The following is a 23,244-nucleotide window of genomic DNA, read 5'->3' as shown; positions in this document are numbered from 1 at the left end:
AGTCGCAAAGAGCTGGAGGGAGCTATACTCAAAACAAATGCCAGTTGCTATACCTCTTAAAAGGCATTTCGTGGGATGATAGGATGAATAAAGGAATAATTAAATGAAATAATAAACATAATCGGTTCTAGGGTCTACACGCATCTTGCATAAAATGTAATGTGCTGTTTTCGTCTATATATTATATTTTATAATATAATTAGCCTGGCAGATTATAAAAAATAGCAGGGGGAAAACCCACAGACATTCATTGAAGGAGAGACCTGAGCCATGTCCATTGTCCAGAATATCATAGAAACTTGGGAGTGGGCTCGTTTTACTTGGACCAGTAAGCATTCACCAAAGTAATTTGCATAGTAACATGCTAAAACCATTCAGAACTCTCTCTCTCTCTCTGTGTGTGTGGGGGGGGGGGGGGGGGGGGGGGGGGGGGGTAACCCTACATTATGAGGAAAAAATGTCCCCACAGAGAAGGCAATATCCGAAATCCTTGTCCGTGTTAAATCATAAAATCAATCAACAGCTCATAAGTAAAAATCATAAGTGATGATTTTTGAAAATGTAAAAATTCAGAAAGTTTTCTGTGATTGCGAAGGTTTAGGGGTAGAGATAAGAGGATATAATATAGAGTTTGTACAGTATAAAAATCATTATGTCTATGGAAAGTCCCCATAAAACATGAAAACACAACGTGTGTGTGTGTGTGTGTGTGTGTGTGTGTGTGTGTGTGTGTGTGTGTGTTTGCGTGCTTTAAAAAAATAAAAAATCTAGTTAGTTAATCTTAAAAAGTCAAATAAAAAACACAACATCCATGACATCAACTGTGACGAGGCAGAATTCCGCTCTTAATAAACTTGAGCACTTCCACTGATCTCACTCCAAAGCAGGGATTCGGTTCCCAACCCCTCTGACACCCCACGTCACGTGACCACACTTCCAAAAACACTTTAAAAGACTCGGGATACCACCAGAATTCCCACATGAATGATTTCACACCTCTACCTCAAGAAATCGTCCCAGGAGTGGACAAACAGGACAGAAAAGTCTCACAGTTCCTTACCCTGTGATGAGTTCCATTCAGCATCCATATGCAAAGCTCAGCCTCTGATTAACTGCTGCAGAATCGCCGTTTATTTCTATAATACATGAATATGGCATTGACAATCACAGACTTGTCCAGTACGGTTTTATTCGGATGTGTTATCATTTTCAGCACCGTGCTCTATCCTGTTGACTCTTATCTCTACAACAACCGTTACGTCGGGTAAGTGTTTCATTCATTCAAAGTTTTTAAACTACAGTTGTAATGTGAGAGCACTCGTTCAAATAGCAAGCGCGCGCGAACGAATCGTATTGAACAGTTGAACGTTCGTGAATTTTGTCATTCGCACACGTAGACACAGAATATACATAACATAATCAAACACATAGCGATAAATTAAAGTTTTTAACTAAATGTTTATGTGATAAGATAAAAAATAACGTGCAAAAAGCGCACCCGGTGACTTTGTGATATGAGTCCGAGTCTGTTGGTTCAAAAAGAATTGTCCGAATGAACCGATTTGTTAAAATGAATCAGGTTGCATATTATTTAGCGAGAATCCAGGGCGTAGGGACCAGGGGGAGTAGGCTAGCAAAATAGTTTTGAATCATTGAAGTGCACTCTGCGCCTCCGCAAATAAAGACTAGAGATCAGTCTGTCTCTTCTTATGTCAACACTGTGGCTTTATAAAACAAAGCAGTTTCAGCGTGCCAAGATTTTTCCTTTGCTGAGGTTGAAAAGCACTCCTTAAGTGACATCTTAAAAGTATGTAGTTGGTCTCGACAGGTATAAGCACGAAGTGCAAAGAACTTGAAGATCACAATGGACGCATAGGCTAATTTAAGAAACATTATATGTGTGATCTTTTGTTTATTTTTGGTAGATTACAAGGTGGTTTGATATAATCTGATATCAGAGATATTAAAAAGTATTTTGATCTATAGGTCTAAGTGAATTTTAAATTGAATTTCATGGCAGATATAGGCCACATGTAGGCTACTTATGCTTATGGTGGATCCATCCCACAGGATTCCCAGAGTCATGGAATATCTATATTGGGATTTTTTTCTTTTAATAAAAATGATATCCAGGCCTTACTTTTTTATTTTTATTAATGCAATTTTAAAAAGTCATGGAAAAGTAGGCCTTTTAGTTAACAGTAAAGAGTGTTAGGTAAAGTTACTTTTAAAAGTAATGCGTTACAATATTGCGTTACTCCCTAAAAAAAGTAACTGTTACTTTTTATGAAAAATAATGCATTACGTTACTTTTGCATGACTTTTTCTTACCTGTGCTGGGCTTGCTTGCTTGTTTCATAATTAAAACATATTTACATTTTAACAAATGCAAAGGATCTTTTACACCAAAAGTGAAATGAATAATCCTCAGACTGAAGGAAATGCAAATTCTCGTCTGTATAGTAGAAGGCGCAGCTCAAGCAAACCTTTCATCTAGGCTGCCATTCTGGATTGCAGAAGAATAGAATGCAGGAGAAGAAAGTTCAACACACTTACTTCATCAATAAAAAATTAAACACAAATGTGATGTAATCACATTTAATTGGATTTGGATCAAAGGTCAGCATACATTGGTTAATAAAGTGAGATTAAATACATAAAGTGTTTTGTATTTTTTAACATATTTAATTAATGCAGGTTTGTCTAATATTCAGAGTATTTCACAGTTTTTATTCATTTTGGGGAATACTGAATCTGTTTTTGTGCAAGTGACATGAGTAAATGAATGCTCACATTGAGTCTAACTACTATAACCATCATCATGTTTACACACAACGCCTCTGCACTTACTCCCGGTTTCTCTCAACATGAGGACAGGAGAGGTGTCAGTGGAAAAAATGGGTAAACAAAGTGACTTGAGTAAAACAGAGTAGATCGTTTTTTTGTAAATTTAAAAGTAATGTGTTGTAGTTACTTGAAAAAGTCTGATTACATAACTCGCATTACTTGTTATGCGTTATCCTCCAACACAGTTATTGAATATACCATTTTATATATCATTAGCAAGAAATTGCTCTTATAAATCTCTATAAATTTTTTATTCTGTCATAATCTTACTCTCATGGCATTCCATACTAATATGACTTTATTTGAGAGACTGAAATAAAAGTCACCATACTTTCATTGCATCTTTTTCCACATAATGAAAGTGAATGCTGAATGGAGGTTGTCATTCTGCCTAACATCTCTTTTTGTGTTCCATGGAGAAAAGAAAGTCATACACTGGTTGAAATAGCATGAGAGTGAATCAAATATGAGAGATTCTTTGTGAATTTGGGGTGAATTTTCATCTTTCCTTTTTGAGTCTGGGGTTCTACTGCTATTCTACTTAAGACAGCTATACTTTCCTTATGTAAAAATTTGATTTAACTTATTATTTTTTATTTCCACTTTATACAGACACCTAATTTCATCAGTATACTAATGTTAAGCAGTATTTCTTTTTTTTTATAAGCCTCATTTACGAATTATTCAATGCAAGGAAGCTTAAAAGAGCAAAACAATTCACAAAGAGGTGAAAACACTTGTTTTCTACTTGTCAGGGAGTGATATAAATGCTAACCCCGATCAGAACGGCCTGTCAGAACATAAAGAGAAACCGAGTAATGAAAAGTACACTTCCACCCTGCGGTTATCTGAAATGTAATAGATATGACAATCTCAACCGATGTGATGTTTCGAATGTTTTTGATTGATTTTTTTGTGATGTTTTTGTGTGGGATGATCTTGTACTTACCAAGGCTGCATTCATTTGATCAGAAATATTATACAAAAATATTAAAATATTATTACAATTTAAAATAACTGTTTTCTGTTTTAACATAATTAAATTGAAATTCATTCATGCGATGGCAAAGATAATTTCTCAGCATCATTACTCCAGTCTAGTGTCACATGATCCTTCAGAAATCATTCTAATATGCTGATTTGATTATTATTATGCTTAACAGTTGTTCTGCTGAGGAAACCTTTGACCTGAACTCAAACTTTTGAAAAGTAATGTAAATAAATAAATAAATAAATTCATTTTCTGATCAGCATGACTATTAAGAAGTGTTGCTTACTAAGATTTTTCCCCCCAGGTTAAAATTTCAACATCCCATCAGTTAGCATTTTTTACTGAGTAGGCTATAAATTCCTGTCCTGTATAGGGTCAGTCATTGTGTTTTTCTCCATTCCATCAGATGGATAGTTTACATTGGGCTGTAAAACGCACCAATCAACGCCTCTTCACGTATGTTAGGGTGTGAAGCCAAGAGAAATAACATCATTCCTCACACATTCACACACCAATGTGTGATTGACTTGCCAGCTGACATCAGACAGAGGATGTTTCACTATATAATATCAGGGCCGAAGTCAGGAAATAGGAACAATCAAAAGGAAACACTAAAACAGACCGAATTGGAGAAAAAAATGCCATGCACAAGAAGCACCCTATATACAGTAGTCAGCAAAATAAACGAGAGCATGAAGAACCTTGTACCCTGCAGCTGAGGAGGGGTTTATTATTTATTTAAAGCATACGCAGATATTGCATGACACCACACAATAAAGATTCTGTGGGAAATACCATCCAAGACACAAAATACCACACACAAAGACATTACAGGTGTGGCGTCAAGCACAATTTCCTCTGCTTTTACCATTAGTGGGAGATGACGTCCTCAATGATGAACTGAGACCATTTTTGTGGCTTTCTTTTGTAATGATAGAGCTGGAATGGAGCTGCTTCGCACAATTACACCTCAAAAAAAGGAGAATGTAACCTGGAGCGTCAGCGTCACTCAAAGCCTAAAAATAGCAGATTGCTTTTAGTGATGTAATGAGGTCATATTTGGTGTGTTTCGAACCGTTTCAGAGAAAATAACCCTATGAAATGGGTTAGCTGGCTTATGTGTTAGCTGGCTCAATAAAACTGTCTGCTGGCTGTCACTCTTGGAAATTTTCACTGGTACTATTGCTCATACTTAGAGAGGATTCAAACGATCCCCTATTAAACTTCAGCATGACATGTTTTTGATACAAACATAAATCAAACCAGCTTGGTTCATGCAGCTTGTTCAGAATAGTTGTGCTGATATTTATCTCAGACTTACGATTTTCACTCGGTAGACAATATAATGGGCAAAAAAGTCCCATAGACTCACACTGACTGCTAATTCTCTTCAAAATACAGTGATTTTCTGGGAATTTTAGAGCAATGTTGAAAACAGTTGTGCTGCTTAATATTTTTGTAGAAACTGTTATGCTTTTTTTTTCAGGATATTTGAATAGAAAGTTCAAAAGAGCAACACATTTTAAAATCCTTTGTAAATTATAAATATTTTTATAGTGTATCCTTGTTGATAAAGTATTAATTTCTTAAAGTCCCCCTTTGGTGAAAATCAAGTTTTTAATGTTGTGTATGTGTCTATGTGGTGTTTTTAATGTGCTTTAAGACAAACTATGTGCAAATTCAATGTCAAAGTCAACGCCATTGAGGATCAAAAGTCTCAAAAATGCGATTTGAAATCGCTGGTGTTTCTGGCGTCACAAACTATGTTGTCACTTCAACATGTACGTCTTCAGCATATCATTAAAGGGTTAGTTCACCCAAAAATGAAAATTCTGTCAGTAATTACTCACCCTCGTGTTGTTCCAACCCGTAAGACTTTCGTTCATCTTCAGAACACAAATGAAGATATTTTTGATGAAATCTGAGTTGTCCCACTCCTTCATAGGCTGCTAGGTAATCGATATCTGCCAGCCAAGAAAAGTTAGTAAAGACACCGTTAAAATAGTCCAAGTGACTACAGTGGCTCAACCTTAAGTTTATCAAGTGACGAGAATACTTTTTGTGCGCAAAAATCAACAAAAATAACGACTTTAACATTATAAGGCATGGAGAATTTCCATGTCAATTTTGGTGATCAAAGATGAGTTTTAAAGGTGCATTGTGTAATATTTAGGAGGATCTGTTTACAGAAATGCAATATCATACAGTGGTGTATAAAGACCTTACCTAAATTAAACGTTATGTTTTTATTACCTTAGAATGAGCCATTTCTATTTACATTCCCCTTACATTGAAATGTTTCTACAGTAGCCCTAAACGGACAAATGCGTTTCCTCACTATGTTGTTCTTCGTGCAAAGAAGCTAGCTAAAGTCAGTGAATAAAACACTGACACAATGATGAACAAGTACTGTAACAATAATATTCGCAATAACATATCGTTTTACTGAATAATTAAGTAAACCTAACTGGAATTGCTTAACTGGCTACTCTCTGCTGTCTCAGACGATGACATATTTTCCTCTCGGCCACCGTAACTTCTGTTGGTTGCAATACGCAACCTCACCACTAGATGCTGCTAAAAATTACACAGTGCACCTTTAAGGGATAAAGTTAATGACTACAGGGGGACTTCTTAAACTTTTATATACTGATCAAATATACTAATAATCATGGTGAAATAGAAATTAATTGGTTTTATATAACCATACAATCATTTACTGTACATTTACAATCATGTAATCGTTTTATTCCTGTATTTTGATTTGATTCCAGTGCCAGTGCATACTTTGCAATAATTGCAATGCTTTGTTTCTGCAGTGATCAAGTATTCAGAATAATCCCCAGCAGCAACACAGAGGTTCAAGCAGTCAAACAGCTTTTCCAAAACTTGACGGTGAGTCCCTTATTTCTACAATACTCCTGTAACATTAAACATGAAAAACAAAAGCAAACCACATCAGTGTAAAAAAAGCATTGTTGGTTTAACTTAAAAAAGTTGCCTTAAAAATTTTAGTTCATTGAAAGAAAAAATGTGAGTTAATTCAATGAAGGGGATTGGTTTAATCAATAGAAACTTGAAATATTATGTTATCCGAACCACATTAATTATTTAAGTTGATTTGACAAAAGATAAAAAGTTGTGGTAACTAATCATGATAATTTTTTACAATTTATAGAAGATGAGTTGCGTTACATGAATCATGGCAAATAATGTCTATCGAAACCTTTTCTCCATCAAATTTTCTTCTACTGGGTAAACAGTTTTTAGTTTATCAGTGCTACAGTCCTTATCTATTTTTTGCACCACCACCACTCTGCCAATCACAGCACCAGTGATGCATGAACATCCTCAGCTTCTTTTACGAGTCAGACAAGAGTTCCCTGGCACCATGCCACCATTTCCTTCAGAAATATACTTCTAAACAGGCTGCCTATACAAACAGCGAACACAAGCAGCAGTGAGAAATGTGGTACACTATATTAAAAGGCAAATTAAATGTCATCAGTAGCCATTCATTTCCATAAGGTTAGACTAGTTAGTTAGTCTGTCTGTTGACAGGCCATTCAACATAGCTGTGTATTCAGACTAAAAGGTTGTGCAAGCAACATACATCACAAATATTTCATTATATTATAGTAGGTGTTTTGCCAGTGACAGATTTTTTGGAGGCTCTTACAAAGGATGAAATGGACTTGTTTCCCTGTCTGCTACCTTTGATGCCACCACTCAGGATTGTCTCTATAAGCGTTTGAGGAAACTTGGGACATTTCTGCTGTCTGTCTTAAAGTGACATAATCCCTGTTGACAGGCAACATGAAACGGAAAATGGATAGGCATTTAAGTATGAACACATGCCCCTCTTCTGATCGAAAACAAGATACTGACATGGCCATTTGAAGAAAATAAGTTTATAAGCTTATCAACAGCTCTTAAAAAAAAACATGACTAGAAAACACAGAGTATCACATTTAGTCCAAATCCAATTCTCTGTTTTAAATTCCTACATATTCGCACTTTATCTTTAAGGAACTATTCAACATTATAGATTTATCATTATTCTATAGTTGGTAAAAAAAGAAAGAAAAAAAAGTCAAATTTAATTATTTGCTGTGACTTTAGTACAATAACAATATAAAAGTAAATGATTTCATTTAGAATAAAGTAATATTATGTTGTCGTAATAGCATCCTTTGTTCTCACAGTTGAACACATTCACTTAATCTTTAAGGAATGTGTCAATACAAAGTGTAAAATGATCTCAGAATATCTGCTCAAACTGAGCTATGTTGAACTTTACAGTGCTCAAGAAATTGGGGTCACTGCACTAACAGAGAGAAGTTTTCAGGTCTGCACTCACACGAAACTGTCTGCAAACTATTATATAAATTTAGTCGTTGATAGGGTTGTGTGCTACTTGGCTGGATTTCCTCTTGGCTGAAGTAAGGCAGAGGTCTTTCAAACAGGTGTCCAGGGACCCCTGGGGGCCTCAAGAGGGTTTGAGGTCTGCAGAGAAAAAAGTTTTATTATTATTATTAATTATTTATTTGTATTTTTTAGACATCGATTGGGAAAATCCTTAAGAATTAAATAAAGTCTCTCTTCAGGTTTATAGATTTAACATTATTCTAATGGTTGGTAGAAAAAAAGATATACAGAAGTCATTTTAAATTTTATTTTGGCTTCAGTACAACAATGCAAGCTTGTTTCCGCCACAGAATAAAACATAGCGACTTTTTTTCTCAGAATTGCCAGATATAAACCCACAATTGTAGTATAATTCTAATGAGGGGAAAAACAATTTTCTTTGTCTTTATAACTCGCAATTCTGACTTTATGACATAAAAAGTCACAATTACCTTTTTTATTTTTTATTCTGTGGCGGAAACAAGCTAGTTAACTATATAAAAGGCAATTATTTAATTTAGATTAAAAAAATAAACGAATACACAATATTTGTGTGCTGTCACAGTATAAATGGGTCTTTATAAATCAAAATACATCTGCCTTTATAGGCAGTCCCTCACAAGAGAATCTTTAGCATAAAAAAAGGCCATCATTCAAGTTCAACATATTCCCATCCTCATTTCTCAGAATTTCTGAGAAACACTTGATATTTGAAATCAGCCCAAACAAACACACCCCTCCCTTCATTGCTCTGCCCCCAAAGTGCACGAACGCACAATGCAAGAGGGGATGTCTTTTTGTCATAGCTGAAACAAAGCAAAATAAGGATTTCCCTTAAAAAGAAAACAGTGTACTGAACATTCCGTCTCCTTTAACTTGACCAGCCGTGATGATGATTACCTTTCTGATAGTCTAGCTGATCTGAGCAGTTTTTTACAGTCACAGTCCAAACCAATAATGGACCCAAAAGCAAGAGAAAGACAAGGAGAGGGAGAAAGAAGACAGTTAAACAGTCACCGGCGTCCGAGTACACGCAGTAAACTGTAGTGAATCTGTCAAGCTTTCCATTAACAGATGATGCTGTACAAGTTTTATCAAAATGCCTCTCATTTGCTCCGATGCATAAATGACAGAATTAAAAAAAAAATGTTTACTTATTCCGTTTCCATTGGAATTTGTAGTTCAGAGCATGATGATGAACAACACACATGCCGGGTAATGTGTCAAAAAAGAATCAGGAACCTCCAAGAAATCCCTCAAATCTCTTTTTGCCTCCAATACAGAATGCAACCACCAATACATTTGTTTAAAAAGGTAAATCATGATGTAGAATTACTTTTTAAGAAGGATGTCAAATCATTCAAAATCATGTGCTGCAAATACGCTGCAACGCAACCAAATACAGAAATCCTTTCCAAAGATTTCCCCCCCAAATTACAACAGAAATTGCCTAAAAAGCCATGTGAACAATCAATACAATCACTAGCATTCCTAATGTTTGTATAGTCAGTTGTTCTCTTTTTTTACCACCTGCTTTTTTTAGAAGACATGTTCATCATCTCAATCTCATGCTTTCTTTGTGCATCTGTTTCAAGATCATACCATGGTATGATCAGCCACAAACCATCAAAAAAAAAAAAGGAAAAAAAAGTGTCAAATCTGTTTCAGCTGCCAGGTTTGTGAGCATCTGTTAGGAATGCAGCACGGCGGTGAGGAGTTTTTCTGCCTGCACGTAACCAGCTCTGAGTGGACTGATATTCCTGCTTTTAACCAAAAGCTATCACTTGAAGGGTTCTATTTAACATATGGCATATAATTTTACATGCAAATACATATTGTATGCCAGTATAATTCAGAACTGTTTTTAGTGCCCCAATTTTCAGTCAAGAGCGTAGTGACTTGGCAGCCGCACAAAATCTGAGGTTATGCTTCAGGGACTGGTATGGGCTGCTACAAAGGCTCCGGCATATGTTGGCAATCTAAAGTGGTTTTGTGGATCTACACACAGAAATAGATAATTTTAATCAAACACTGTGATCATGTTGGCTCGTTGAAGCTCTGCATGATTTAAACTCTCTGTGAATGGGCTGAGTCAGAAGGTCTCTGATCTACAGATCTTACAGCAATGGGAAAAGCTGTATCAGTCATCTCAACTCTGGTTCAAAGATCTAACAACATGTGATAAACTGCTCGAATTTCAAGAACCTGATTTCAGATTGCTTTATCTGTTAATTTCGGTTTGTTTTTGGATTTAGTTAGTGTCCGTGAACAAATTTATTTATTTTGTTTGGAGCTAAATGGAACATAATGTTATGACCATGTTCTTATGCTCACATTGAAATTATGTATGGGGAATATAGCTCATGTTCTACATGTTCTTACATATCGGTTTGGATAGTTAAAAAAAAATTGTCTACGCAAGTGAATATCTTCATTGCTTCTGATAAACATCAATGACATTAAATGGAGAGTAAATTGAGACGTCTCCAGCTTCTCATGTGCAAAATCTCAGTATAATGTCAAATGTGTCTCCTAAAGTTTCTCAAGCAATCTCAATAATGTCTCTAACTGTGTTCACATTTGCCAAAACACCACATTTGCAATCAAAACCCATGAGATAGGAAGTCATTTCTCAAACATTTCTCAAATTCTTACCATATTAAATTCTCTGAGCTGTTATTTGCATTAATTTTACATCTATTGTCAATATTGTTATTTTAGCAGAAACATTGAAGACAGTTACTTAAACTTTAACTTGTCCTCCACCAAAACTCTCAGATTTCATTCGCATTTTCACATACTCAATGTTCGATGGTTCATAACCAGTTATGAAACACATGAAAGCCAATGTTATTTGATATCAGTGCCATCCGATCTGGTATGCCAAAAGTGAATATAAACAATTGGGATTGTCATTTGACAATGGCAGTGATGTTTGAGAAATATATTTCCACGGAAGAAAGAAAGTCATACAGGTTTGGAACAACATGGGGGTGAGTAAATGCTAAAAGATTTTTCACTTTAGCAGCTAGGAACATTCCTGCTTGATTGATCTCAGTGATGTTCTGCAGGTGGACCTTTGGCAGCCCAACAGCGCATCTCTGATTCGAGAGAACAGCCCAGTAGACGTTCATGTGGGACGGAACAAGACGCAATGGCTGAGAAGACATCTTCACCAAGCGCACATCTACTATGAGTGAGTTTCCTCCTTCTCTGTTAGATCATTAGAGTGAATTTCTCTCATATTCTCCTGTGGGACAAGTATCGGTTTCTGGGGGACATGCGTTAGAGTTATCTACTCGAATCCTTCTGACTTTGATTTCCATGTGCTGACGGACCCAGAAACCAAGGCATGATTCAAAGTACTCTTTCAACCACTCGCCCCATCAATCATCCGGATCAACAGTAACGATGAAGCTTATCTCATGCGCCACAGCCAGCAACACTTTCATTGTCATCCCTTTTCCCCAGGGAGGCCTTTTCTTTCATATCCTCTCTCCTTCTCATGGCTGATGTATTTGAGCATATTTACGGGCAGAATTGATGTCTCTGAGGATTCTGGGTGATGGGATAGGTTGCAAAACTCCATCCATGTTTGGATGGTTTGACAGGTCATAAAGATAAATCGTGGCATTCCTATTCTAGCCAAAAAACAACAAAACAGGCAAAGATGGAGATGGAACATTAAAAATGTTCGAGAGAAGCACGTTCAAATTATCTATCCAATCAGTACGATTGGAGGCCTATATATATAGTCGACTCACCTCCGTTCTTCGACAGTCTTTTCTGCATCCCTCCACCACCCCAACTCCTCACACTCGGGTAGTTCCTATCCCAGCCAGGTATACAGGGGAGTACTCTAGGTTCGGGCCACATTCCGAGCTCCGAGCACTCCGCCATCTAATTTTTGCTCTGTTTGTGACAAGATTATCAATGTTGCTGATATGTAGAGTCTACCTTTAAACCTTAATTAGGAGGAAAATACTGTAACAATTTACTTAAAGACTTTATACAATATATAATGCATTATAAAAGCATATATTAATTATGCCTTGTAATGTACCTGCCACAAGTATGTTTTCATTGGCTGCGTCCGAAATTGCATACTTCCCTACTATATAGTAGGCAAAAAAGGCTACTACTTCCAGCAAGATTCTGAAGTATGCATGCGATGGACACTTTACTATCCCATGAGGCCACGGGAGAGGACTGGTGAATGGCAGTAAAGCGACGTAACTGACACTGGTAGGTCACATGATAATGGCATCGTGGCAGATGTAGTACGTCCGGATTACATGTTCCTGTTTGCCATGTGTTCCCAATCCTAGTTTGTGTCCATGGTTGATTATGTTAAGCACCTGTCTCTAATTCTGTTGATAAGCTATCCTGTGTAAATAAAGGTGAGTTCACGCTATGTCGTAATTACCGCAATTACATGATTTAAATTTTTAAAAAGCGTTCATATCATCGTAGAGCTCGTAAATACATATTGTAAGATGGGAATTGTCTGAGAGCTCCTACTTGTACCACGTGACTGGTGTACCACCTGACTGCTGCAGTTTCATTTAGGTGTTAATAGTGGTGCCATAGAAACACATATTTCCCAGTCCAAGGACGCGAACAGCTCCAAATATAACGCCACGTGTTGTCATCTTGAGACTATGCGGTTATTACAACATGGCATGAATGCAGCATAAGGCCCTAATTTTTTCCTGCCATGTGTTTTCTGTTGTTTGGCTTATTTATAAAGATAACTCCATTTAGATCCTTCTCGAGTTTGCCTGATCTATCATATCAGCATCTTATAATGCATTGTCTCATGAATAATTGTAACCAGTTATAATACATTATAATTCTTATGTTAAACCTTTAGAAAGTATAATGTATTAAAACGCATGACAAACAACCAATTTCATATGTAACAAGGAAAATTATAAACATGACAAACTACAAATTTCATGTTACCAAAAAATCTTGAATTATTCTCATGTTAGAGGCGTAAACATTTTAATTTTCATTAGTGTTAAAATCTTACATAAGTAATGGCCGTCAGCTGGTCATTAGTGTAAAATAACAGCCAACAGGATGATCATGGCCTTGATGCGAAGAACTTTACAACATGACTACTTTCCAAATAAACTACAGTAACTAAGTGCAAAACAATAAGAACAATGTATTAAACAATACATATTTTTATAATTTTCTAACAAATAAATAAAACTGGGGGAAAAAACTGCATAGCAAAAAACATTGAGAAAATCTAAATTCATCTAATGTTCTTTTTGTGACTGTCTGATTAATGTGCATATGATATATTTTTAAACTGTGTTCATTGCTTCCTTAACTCTGGCGTTAGATGCAGAAATGATTGTATGTAGTGTGTACATAAGTATCTGAGTAACCCTGAAAACTGCCATTAAACGGTTTGATACACAGTGATGTGCTTTCATCATCCCCTCCCTGACACCCCACTGTCTCCACAGGGTGCTCATTTCCAATCTCCAAACCCAAATTGAGAAACAGACCGGATACCGTTCCTCCAGAAAGCGCAGATCGGAATTGCAGTATGACTATGAAGTGTACCATCCTTTGGAAGAGGTGAGTGTATGGGTGGAAGTTAATACACATGGTAATTTTTATGTAGTGAGATAAAGAAGACAGAGATTCGTTTCCCTGTCTGCCACTCCATCTTTCTCTCAAAAGAAGGCTGATGTTCACAGGCTAACAGCCTTTGATTGAGAAGTGCATTTGCATTCGGTTGTGGCCCAGGTGCACAAGAAAAACAGATCTCAGGAGGTTTTCTTCAGTCCCGCCCTTTACTCTCAGGTCTTCTCCTTCAGACCGAGTGCCAACTTCAACTGTACATTGTAAACTGTGATTTATTCTCATGACATTATGATGCATAGGAAACCCTTCAGAGCAGACTAGGGCTGGATTACATTCACTTTTAAGGATATAACTCCTCTAGTGCTCTTGTAAAGGAAAAATGTATAAAGAATTCATCAATGGACATTTGAGGTATTGAGTATAGATGACAAAAAAGTCAAGACACAACAAACCTTTTTATTAAAAAGAAAACACTGTAACAAGAGCTCCTATTCAAACTTTGCCACATTAATTTAATATCTAATTTCATATAATATAATCATTTTAATTAATTAATTAATTCACAAACAAACAAAATCATTAATTCATTCACAAACTAACTCATTTCATAAACTCATTCATTAACTCATTCAGAAACAAACACACAAACAAACTAATTCATTCATTCACAAAATAACTCATTCTTTCATTAACTCATTCATTCATTCATGAACAAATTAATTAATTCATAAACAAATTCCTTCATTCATTCACGTATGAACGAACTCGTTTATTCATTCATTAGCGAATGAATGATCTCATTAATTTATTCACAAAAAACTTAATCATTCATTCATTCATTCATTCATTAACTCATTCACAAACTAACTCATTCATTTATGTACGAAATAACTCATTCATTCATTCATGAACAAACTCATTCATTCACTCACTCACTCACTTTTTATTCATTCATTCACGTATGAAAGAACTCGTTCAGTCATTCATTCATGAACAAACTCACTCACTCACTCACTCACTCACTCACTCACTCATTCATTCATGTATGAACGAATTTGTTTATTCATCCATTCATTCATTCATAAATGAACAAACTCATTCATATAGATTCTTTTGTTCATAAATAAAGATTATTTTGTGTTCTACAGGGGGAAAAACAGGTTTGGGGAACCATGAGTACAAATGTTTTAATATTCTTTAAACATCAAATATAATATAACATATATTATTACCGTAGCAATTAAAATAAGTGTCAACACCTTGATGAGCCACAAATGAGTTAGAAATGATTGCAGACTAATAGAAATAGGCCAGACCTGCCAAATTAAATGTTTATAAAAATTCACAGAAACCCTAATGTTTGAGTTTGACTTTCTGCTGCAAAGTTTTACATGAATACAAGCTGCATGTTAATCTGGAGGATCTGTTCAACCTTTTCGACAGATCCAGAGTTGGATGTTTGAGATGAACCGGACCAACCCGCACCTGGTGGACCTGTTCCCTATTGGTCAGTCCTATGAGGGACGACCCCTCTATGTGCTCCAGGTAAAAGGTGAAGGGGAAGATGGCTAAATATATGGGCATTCTGTTAAAAACACGCACACATTCTGACTTGCTAGACGGTGTTCTCTGCCCCTCTTCTGTCAGTTAGGAAAGAGAACACGTCCCTTTAAGAAGGCAGTGTGGATAGACTGTGGAGTGCATGCAAGAGAATGGATTGGTCCAGCTTTCTGCCAATGGTTTGTTAAAGAGGTATGTGTTTTCTGTTTGCCACTGTTCACTTCATGCTGAAATTAAAATCACTGCTCAGCAAAAACAACAAAATGGTTATGCAAAGTATATAATTAACAATTGTATTATTTGCCTGAAGCATTAATTAATTTAAAGAATTAATATTTCAAAAGTTTTGTTTCGGGTTTAAAGGGATACTCCACTTTTTTTTGACGCAGCGCCATGACGCAGCGCCTGAAAATAGTCCCCAGCTCGGTAACTTCCAACGTGACCGGGACTAAGTTTGTCTAACCTATTTGACCTATTTTCAGGCGCTGCATCATATCATTACGCCTGCTGGACTCATGGTACGGCAGCAAAGTTTCTTGATTATTACGCAGGAATGAGAGTATAGTTCTTAGCCATATCAGCCTAGAAAATCGCAACTTTTCATTTTCCGTCGGTCTTAGTACATGATGTAACTACAGAATAGTCAAGTTTTAAATAGGAAAAATATCGAAACTCTTTGGTCATGTTTTTGAGAGAGATGCTAATGGTCCTGTCCGATTCAATGATCTATGCTAAGCTATGCTAAAAGTGGTACCGCCAGACCCGGAGATCGGCTGAATGGATTCGAAAACGGTAAGACTCAACTGTTTAATTCTGGGGGAGTTGTAAAATGAGCCTATTTCCAAAAAAAGTGGAGTATCCCTTTAAATTATGCTTTGAATTCCAAATTTCAATGTGGTCTCAGACTTTCGGTTGAGAATCAGATTATTCTGATTAAAGATTATTGTGCCTATTGCTAAAAGACGACACTCTTATAACATTCCTCTAACGTTCAAATTTTTTTTGTGTGCTGTTTATTTGTGAGCAGGGTGTATTCTGGGACTGTTTCATTCAGTGAGTCTCTAAATTCCTCCCAAATTAATCTGTATAATACATCAGAGCCTCCCCTGAGCTCATCTCATAAACTAATATCAAAGAGTGCCTCTGTGCCACACAAATAAACAGCTCTCAGATCAGCAGCTAACACTGAGTGAGACTGAGTGAATTAGATAGAGATCAAAAAAGAGAGAGTTGCTATACCTTCAGTACACCACTATGAGGCAGAACTACTGTATGACAGAGACCTTAAACTGACTGACCCTGAAGTGAACGTTATTAAATGTCTATAGTCCTCTTCAACCCTCCAGCATTTGTGATCTTTCTCTTTCTGCTGTAGGATTAGACTTTACACACAGTAACACTGCATCACTGCTAAATTAAACCAATGTAATATCATTCATATTTTAAAAGACCAAAGGGAGCTTTTAATTATGGATTAAGTGAATCATCATTGTCAGTATAGTTTACACAGACACAGCAGCTATACTGTATGTTCAAAACTGCATATTAACATACTACTTCTACCATTGCTTTTTACCATAATTTTCAATAGCCATTGCTCCAGCCTTCAGTGTCATATGATACTTCAGAAATCATTCTAATATGCTGATTTGGTGCTCAAGAAACTTTTATTTTTTAGTATCAATATAGTAAATAGTTGTGCTGCATAACATTTTTGTGGAACCGTGATACATTTTATTAAGGATTCTTTGATGAATAAAAAAAAAGTTCAAAAGAACAGCATTTATACTGTTACCTTTGATCAATATAATGCATGCTTGCTGAATAAAAGTGTTCATTTCGGAAAAAAAAAACGAACTCAAGCTTCTGAACGATAGCGTACATTTGATAAAATGCATTATAAAGCAAACGTTTATACTGTACTATTATATAATATAAAATAGTATACTTACTTAAAATACTGTACCCAAGATGCAATGCGCTTAGTGTGACCTTCCATTTTCAGCGTGATGAATTAAACAGAAGAAGCATCATGACTTGATTGGACTACCAAAAGTTAAGACAATCATTTATGCAAAATAGTTATTTTTAAGATGATTAACGATTGCCACTGATAACACAACACTGGACAACACTGAAATATTAATTATGGAATACTGAAAACAGTATGTATATACATACATACATACATACATACACATATATATATATACACACACATATATATGTATGTGTATGTGTATGTGTATATATATATATATATATATATATATATATATATATATATATATTAGGGCTGTCAAACGATTAATCGTGATTAATCGCATCCAAAATAAAAGTTTGTTTTTACATAATATATGTGTGTGTACGGTATATAATTATTTTCTATATATAAATACACACACATGCATGTATATATTTAAGAAATATTTGCATGTATATACTGTGTATATATATTTATATTATATATAATTTATATTATATATAAATATTTTATATATAAATAACACCTTTTTCTTAAATATATATATGGATGTGTGTGTATTTATATATAGAAAATAATTATATACCGTACACACACATATATTATGTAAACACAAACTTTTATTTTGGATGCGATTAATCGCAATTAATCGTTTGACAGCCCTAATATATATATATATATATATAAATGGAAGAATGGCCTATTTTAATGGGGTATGATTAGAGGAACTGCACTCAAACTGCTGTGTTTTTGCTGTATTGAAGTTTATCTGTGGGGAAACCGAGACACACATTTCCTGCATCTATTGAAGTCTGTCACAATTCCATTCACTGTGAACGCAGGCACTGAACTCCTATCAACACGACTCCAGCATGAGACGACTGATGAATCAGCTCAATTTCTACATTATGCCTGTCTTCAACGTAGACGGTTACCATTACAGCTGGAAGACGGTAACTATCTGTTTGACATATGCCTAGATCTCAACATCCCTTCTGTGATGTATGCTGAGTTACTGAAAAGAATTGTTGGCAGCTCTGTGCTGTTAAACGTGCAGCATGTCTTGTCTTTCTATAAAGCCGCCAGACATAATGGAGGAAAATATCTGTGGTCTCTCTCTCTCTCTCTCTCTCTCTCTCTCTCTCTCTCTCAGGATCGCTTTTGGCGGAAAACACGCTCAAAGATTCCAAAGTATCATTGTCGGGGAGTGGATGCCAACCGAAATTGGAAAGTCAAATGGTGTGGTGAGTTATATTACCTGATTTTCAAGAATCAAAAGCTCCAAATGAAAGAGCTCTGGTGTTCATATAGAAAATAAATAGGCATTCCGGAGTATGTAGACAGACACCATGAAGAGGCCTGACACACAGATTAAAAATTTATCAACAGAATGATATATTTACATCAAACACTATCTTGTACTTGAAATTCCCTATGCAATACATAAGGAAATTAAGATGTTAGAGTATATGTTTGTGAGCATGGTTGCATGCAACTTTCTTAATCATGCTTTTTGACGTCTCCTAACACTACAGATATAAGCTGAATGCGTTTATTAATATGGTAATACTAAGAATCTTTTAATGTGATCCTAAGACATTCATCGACTGATGACTAGTTCAGTTATAAAAGATGAAAAGATCAATATACTGTAGCTGGTTACTAAAATGTGTTGCGTTTGGACACTGTATCCACCAGGCTTACCTATCTCAACTTCAGCTAAACTTATTTTTTAACACCATTTATTGATTTTTATTTAATTGGTTTATTAAAAAATAAAAATAAAAAATCCTTTAAATTTAGTGCATTTTTTGGGTTCTATTTGTTCATTTTACTCTAATATGGCATCAAATTGTATCTAATGGGATAGAAAATAACATTTTAGTTGAAGAGAAAGTACTAAACCAAATATTCGAACATTTGCTAGCACATCCTTGGTCTTCCAGATAAATCAGCACTAAACCAATGCTAACAAGCATTTACCAGCTTTTCAAGTGGTATAAGTTCGGCAGGGTTGTTTTTTACATGCAGACATGTTTTAGGGCAGATCCATCTGAAAATGTACCTTGTGGTTCCGCTCATTTGATTTTCTCAAAATTTAAGTTGTTTTTACAGTCTAGTTCTAATATATTTCTGAAGGACAAAAGAAATAATGCTCACCCAAAAATATTCACTCTTGATTCACTGTTAGATAAATATAATACCTGACACCAAAATAGAGAATACATAAGTGTAGAATGATCATGAGCCAGCAAAATCCCAAGGGAGGGAACCTATGACCGCAACCTTGGGCCAGAAAAGGCACAAATTAAATGATTACAAATAAAGTTACAATTTATTACACCTGCTATCTTTGCTGTCTCTGATAGATCAGGGTGCATCCCTGCACCCCTGTGATGACACATACTGCGGTCCCTTCCCTGAGTCAGAGCCTGAGGTCAAAGCTGTTGCCAAGTTTCTACGCAAACACAGGAAACAGGTCAAGGCTTACATCTCGATTCACGCCTATGCTCAGATGCTCCTCTATCCGTATTCCTACAAATATGCTACTATACCAAACTTCAACTGTGTGGTGAGTGATTTCTGTCTTCAGATAGTTCATCTCGAATTTGTCCATTTAGGTGCGGGATCATTCAGTAATAAAAATTTCAGAGCAACTCAAAAAACATTAGATGTATAAATATGTAGAGAGACAATACAGCAAAATGGCGTGAAAGGCAACTTTTTGTTGGGACGTCCTCACAGGCTGCATGCATAAGCAATAAGACAACTAATGCATGAGTATAATGACATAAGTGCAACTAATATCCGATTTGAGAGCAAATAACTCCTACTGTATGACAAAAGTTTTTTTTTTTTTTTTTTTACTGAATCAAAAACATGTGGTGCAACCACATACTCCAATTTGTAAGCAAAGACTCTAATGAACAGGTTATTTTTGCTGAATCAAAACACACAGCATGACCAGTATAGTAAAAAAAAAAAAAAAAAAAAGTGCATTTAGTGAATAAAAAAGAAACACACAGCACAACCAGTGTAGTCTGATTGATGATATGACTTTTATAAGCTGGTCCATTTCATGAATAGTTGTTGTTGTTTCAATCCAAAAAACAGGAGTTACAGTTTAAGTCCATCTTAACTCACTGAATCCGTTACTGAATGGCAAGTTATCATTCTTTGGTATTTCTCACTTAATCCTCATAGTCAGACCCCAAGACTTTTTTTTATGAAATGAATGTATTTTGATTCAATAATACTTATTCTTTAATATTTTGTATTTTGAGGGGATTTAATTGTACTACAAAATATTCACCTCTAAATTATGCAGCATTTATGTCTAAATAAAAATAATAAAAATATTATAAAAACAATTACTTATTACTTACAATAACACAATTACTTATTTTTATTAGGTTTTTCATTTTATATATATATATATATATATATATATATCCAATGATAACGACAGTCTTTATTAAATGTAAGCCAACAACTCGAAACATTGTACCATGAACAAGCAATACCGGAAAGAAGAATGAGAGAAGGTGAGGAACTAAAATACACATGGTGATGAACTAAATGATGAACAGCTGTGATTTATTACATTAATATCCATGGTACCTGATTATGGGGGGAAGAAAACATAGGAACTCAGGCAGGTGATTAAACAGTTGATTAAACAGACTGATAAAAAACGAAACCAAAACTAAGCATAACTGTGACAGTTTTGGCCTAAAATTATGAAAGGCCACCAGAGGGTTAAGCCATGTCGGCCTCTTCACTATATAATATCTCCACACTTCTCTATAAGATTCTGTAGTAATCACTGAAAACCATAATTTGCACCCTGGAGTTGTTAAAGCGATTTAGCCTTTAACAAGATAGAACTCAATATCTTCTACCAGAGGGCAAAACATTAAACCCCTCATTAGAATTTGGAATGGCTGAGATATTATTTTTCGGGTTTGCCTCAGTGCACTTTCCTCATAAATCGACTTGATGGCTGTTAGCCCACACAATCTTTTGACTACACTTACCACCAAGCATCATTAATGATCGACTGGATGAATACTTGAACCTCTGCTCTTCCCCCTCAGGAATCAGCAGCCCAAAATGCAGTGAGCGCTCTGTACTCAGCTTATGGAGTGAGATACAGATACGGCCCTGCCTCCACCACGCTTTGTAAGTCAGGCATTGGGTCTTTTCTTCAATCAATGACATATAGCTACTGCATATATGAGTCATCAGCTCTCTGTAAGCCCTCTCGGTTAGACGCCAATCTGTTTTCTGACTCATGACTATTTCTATATCAACAACAGTCAAACGTCCAGATGTGATGTAATGTGTTTCTCTTTCAGATGTGAGTTCTGGAAGCTCAATAGACTGGGCCTATAAGAACGGGATCTCATATGCCTTTGCCTTTGAGTTGCGTGATACGGGCTACTACGGCTTCTTATTGCCGGAAGCCCTGATTAATCCCACCTGTACAGAGACAATGAGGGCAATAAAGACCATCGCCTCAGGACTTCTGAAGAAATGCACCAAATGAAACTTTGTACTTGACTTTCACGCTTTGTCTCATATCTTCTCTCCATCGATTTCACAGTTTAGCCCATAAGCCACAGCAATATCTACTAGCTATGTACAAAAGTGCCTGCATTTTACAAAACCTTTTATAAACTACTTTTATAAGCTCTACAAAATGGAAGCTTGTTTCCGCCAATGGAATTAAAACAAGGTAATTTCGACTTTTGTCACAGTTGTGACTTTATATCTCGCAATTCAGAGTTTATTTCTCACAAATCCAAGTTTATAACTCACAATTCTGACTTTCAGTCAAGTCAAGTGACTTTCAGAAGTCAGAATTGTGCAATTTCGAGAAAAAAAGTCCGAATTGTGAGATGAAAAAGTCGCAATAACCTTTTTTTTATGCTGAAAACAAGCTTTCATACTATATTAAACAAAATGGTATAAATGTAAACAGTAAAGTAATGCAAGCACTTGAATTGTGAACTAAATAATTCCCTTGAAAGTGGGTTTTACCTAAGAGGCGAATATACAGTGAGCACTTGCTATACAGACAAGCTTCAAAATAACAGTAATGCCCAAAGAATGTAAATAATGCATACTGAACCTTACAATGGGCTTATTTTAGTGTAGATGCTGTGTGCAGCAGCGGCAGGCGGTTATCACTGCGGCTAAAAGACAGCTTTGATTTTGTTTTGAAATGAAACGGTAAAGGTCACCTGGGAATTCAACCTCTCAAATGAGCCAGGCTAGAATACATTAAATTTGCTGGGGGGGTGGGGGGGTTGTTTGTTTTTTTTTGTTTGAAGAAAAACTTATCAAAGTAACTTTACCTTGTATAATTAACTGTACTTGCAGAGGCAATGTTTACATTTGTACTATTAAGTACTATTAAGTTTTGGAGTTTTATTGTAATAAGCTAGTATTTATTTCAAATGTTGAAAATATCCTTTGTTATATAAAGTGTCTTGCAAGTTGGCATTTGAGATTTGTATTCATTGTACACAGATTTTTGTATCGTTTTGTTTATTTTACCAACAGGTAGATCATTAAAAGTGGATTTATCATGATGTAATTTTGTAAAAACATTCCTGCTAAGTCCAACACAATCACCAACAGCCTGCATCCTACCTCCAAGAATGGATTATATTATTTGATATAAGGACTAAATTTCATGTAATGATAAATTACTTTACCAATGTGAGAAGTAAACACAGTGGGGTCGGCTCTAACCCCATTGACCCAGTCTATAATCCATCCTTGAGTACATGGAATTTATAAGCAATATCACATGAGAAATATCAGATATTCAGTACCACAG

At 35.6% G+C, this 23,244-nt stretch overlaps 1 protein-coding gene across 1 annotated transcript; it reads left to right on the top strand.

Annotated features, from left to right (window-relative positions):
- Positions 1–895: 895 nt before the first annotated feature.
- cpa6 (carboxypeptidase A6) lies at positions 896–22,994 on the top strand. The gene is made up of 11 exons (XM_082183913.1): positions 896–1,264; positions 6,658–6,733; positions 11,317–11,441; positions 13,729–13,843; positions 15,296–15,397; positions 15,500–15,604; positions 18,239–18,349; positions 18,550–18,640; positions 19,766–19,968; positions 21,494–21,578; positions 21,755–22,994. Exons 1-11 carry the CDS (start codon positions 1,146–1,148, stop codon positions 21,943–21,945), a joined length of 1,323 nt encoding a protein of 440 aa, XP_082040039.1. The 5' UTR covers positions 896–1,145; the 3' UTR covers positions 21,946–22,994.
- The last annotated feature ends 250 nt before the right edge of the window (positions 22,995–23,244 follow it).

The sequence above is a fragment of the Leuciscus leuciscus genome (assembly GCF_965113295.1).
Source record: "Leuciscus leuciscus genome assembly, chromosome: 11".
Lineage (NCBI taxonomy): Eukaryota > Metazoa > Chordata > Actinopteri > Cypriniformes > Leuciscidae > Leuciscus > Leuciscus leuciscus.
This window is presented reverse-complemented; position numbering and strand designations above follow the sequence as displayed.

What these genes read in the sequence shown, in the direction of transcription:
- cpa6 (XM_082183913.1), top strand. Translation starts at nt 1,146, where the DNA reads ATGAATATGGCATTGACAATCACAGACTTGTCCAGTACGGTTTTATTC. An exon ending in TACAACAACCGTTACGTCGG is followed by an intron (nt 1,265 to 6,657) that starts GTAAGTGTTTCA and finishes TTGTTTCTGCAG; the next exon opens with TGATCAAGTATTCAGAATAA. An exon ending in AGCTTTTCCAAAACTTGACG is followed by an intron (nt 6,734 to 11,316) that starts GTGAGTCCCTTA and finishes GATGTTCTGCAG; the next exon opens with GTGGACCTTTGGCAGCCCAA.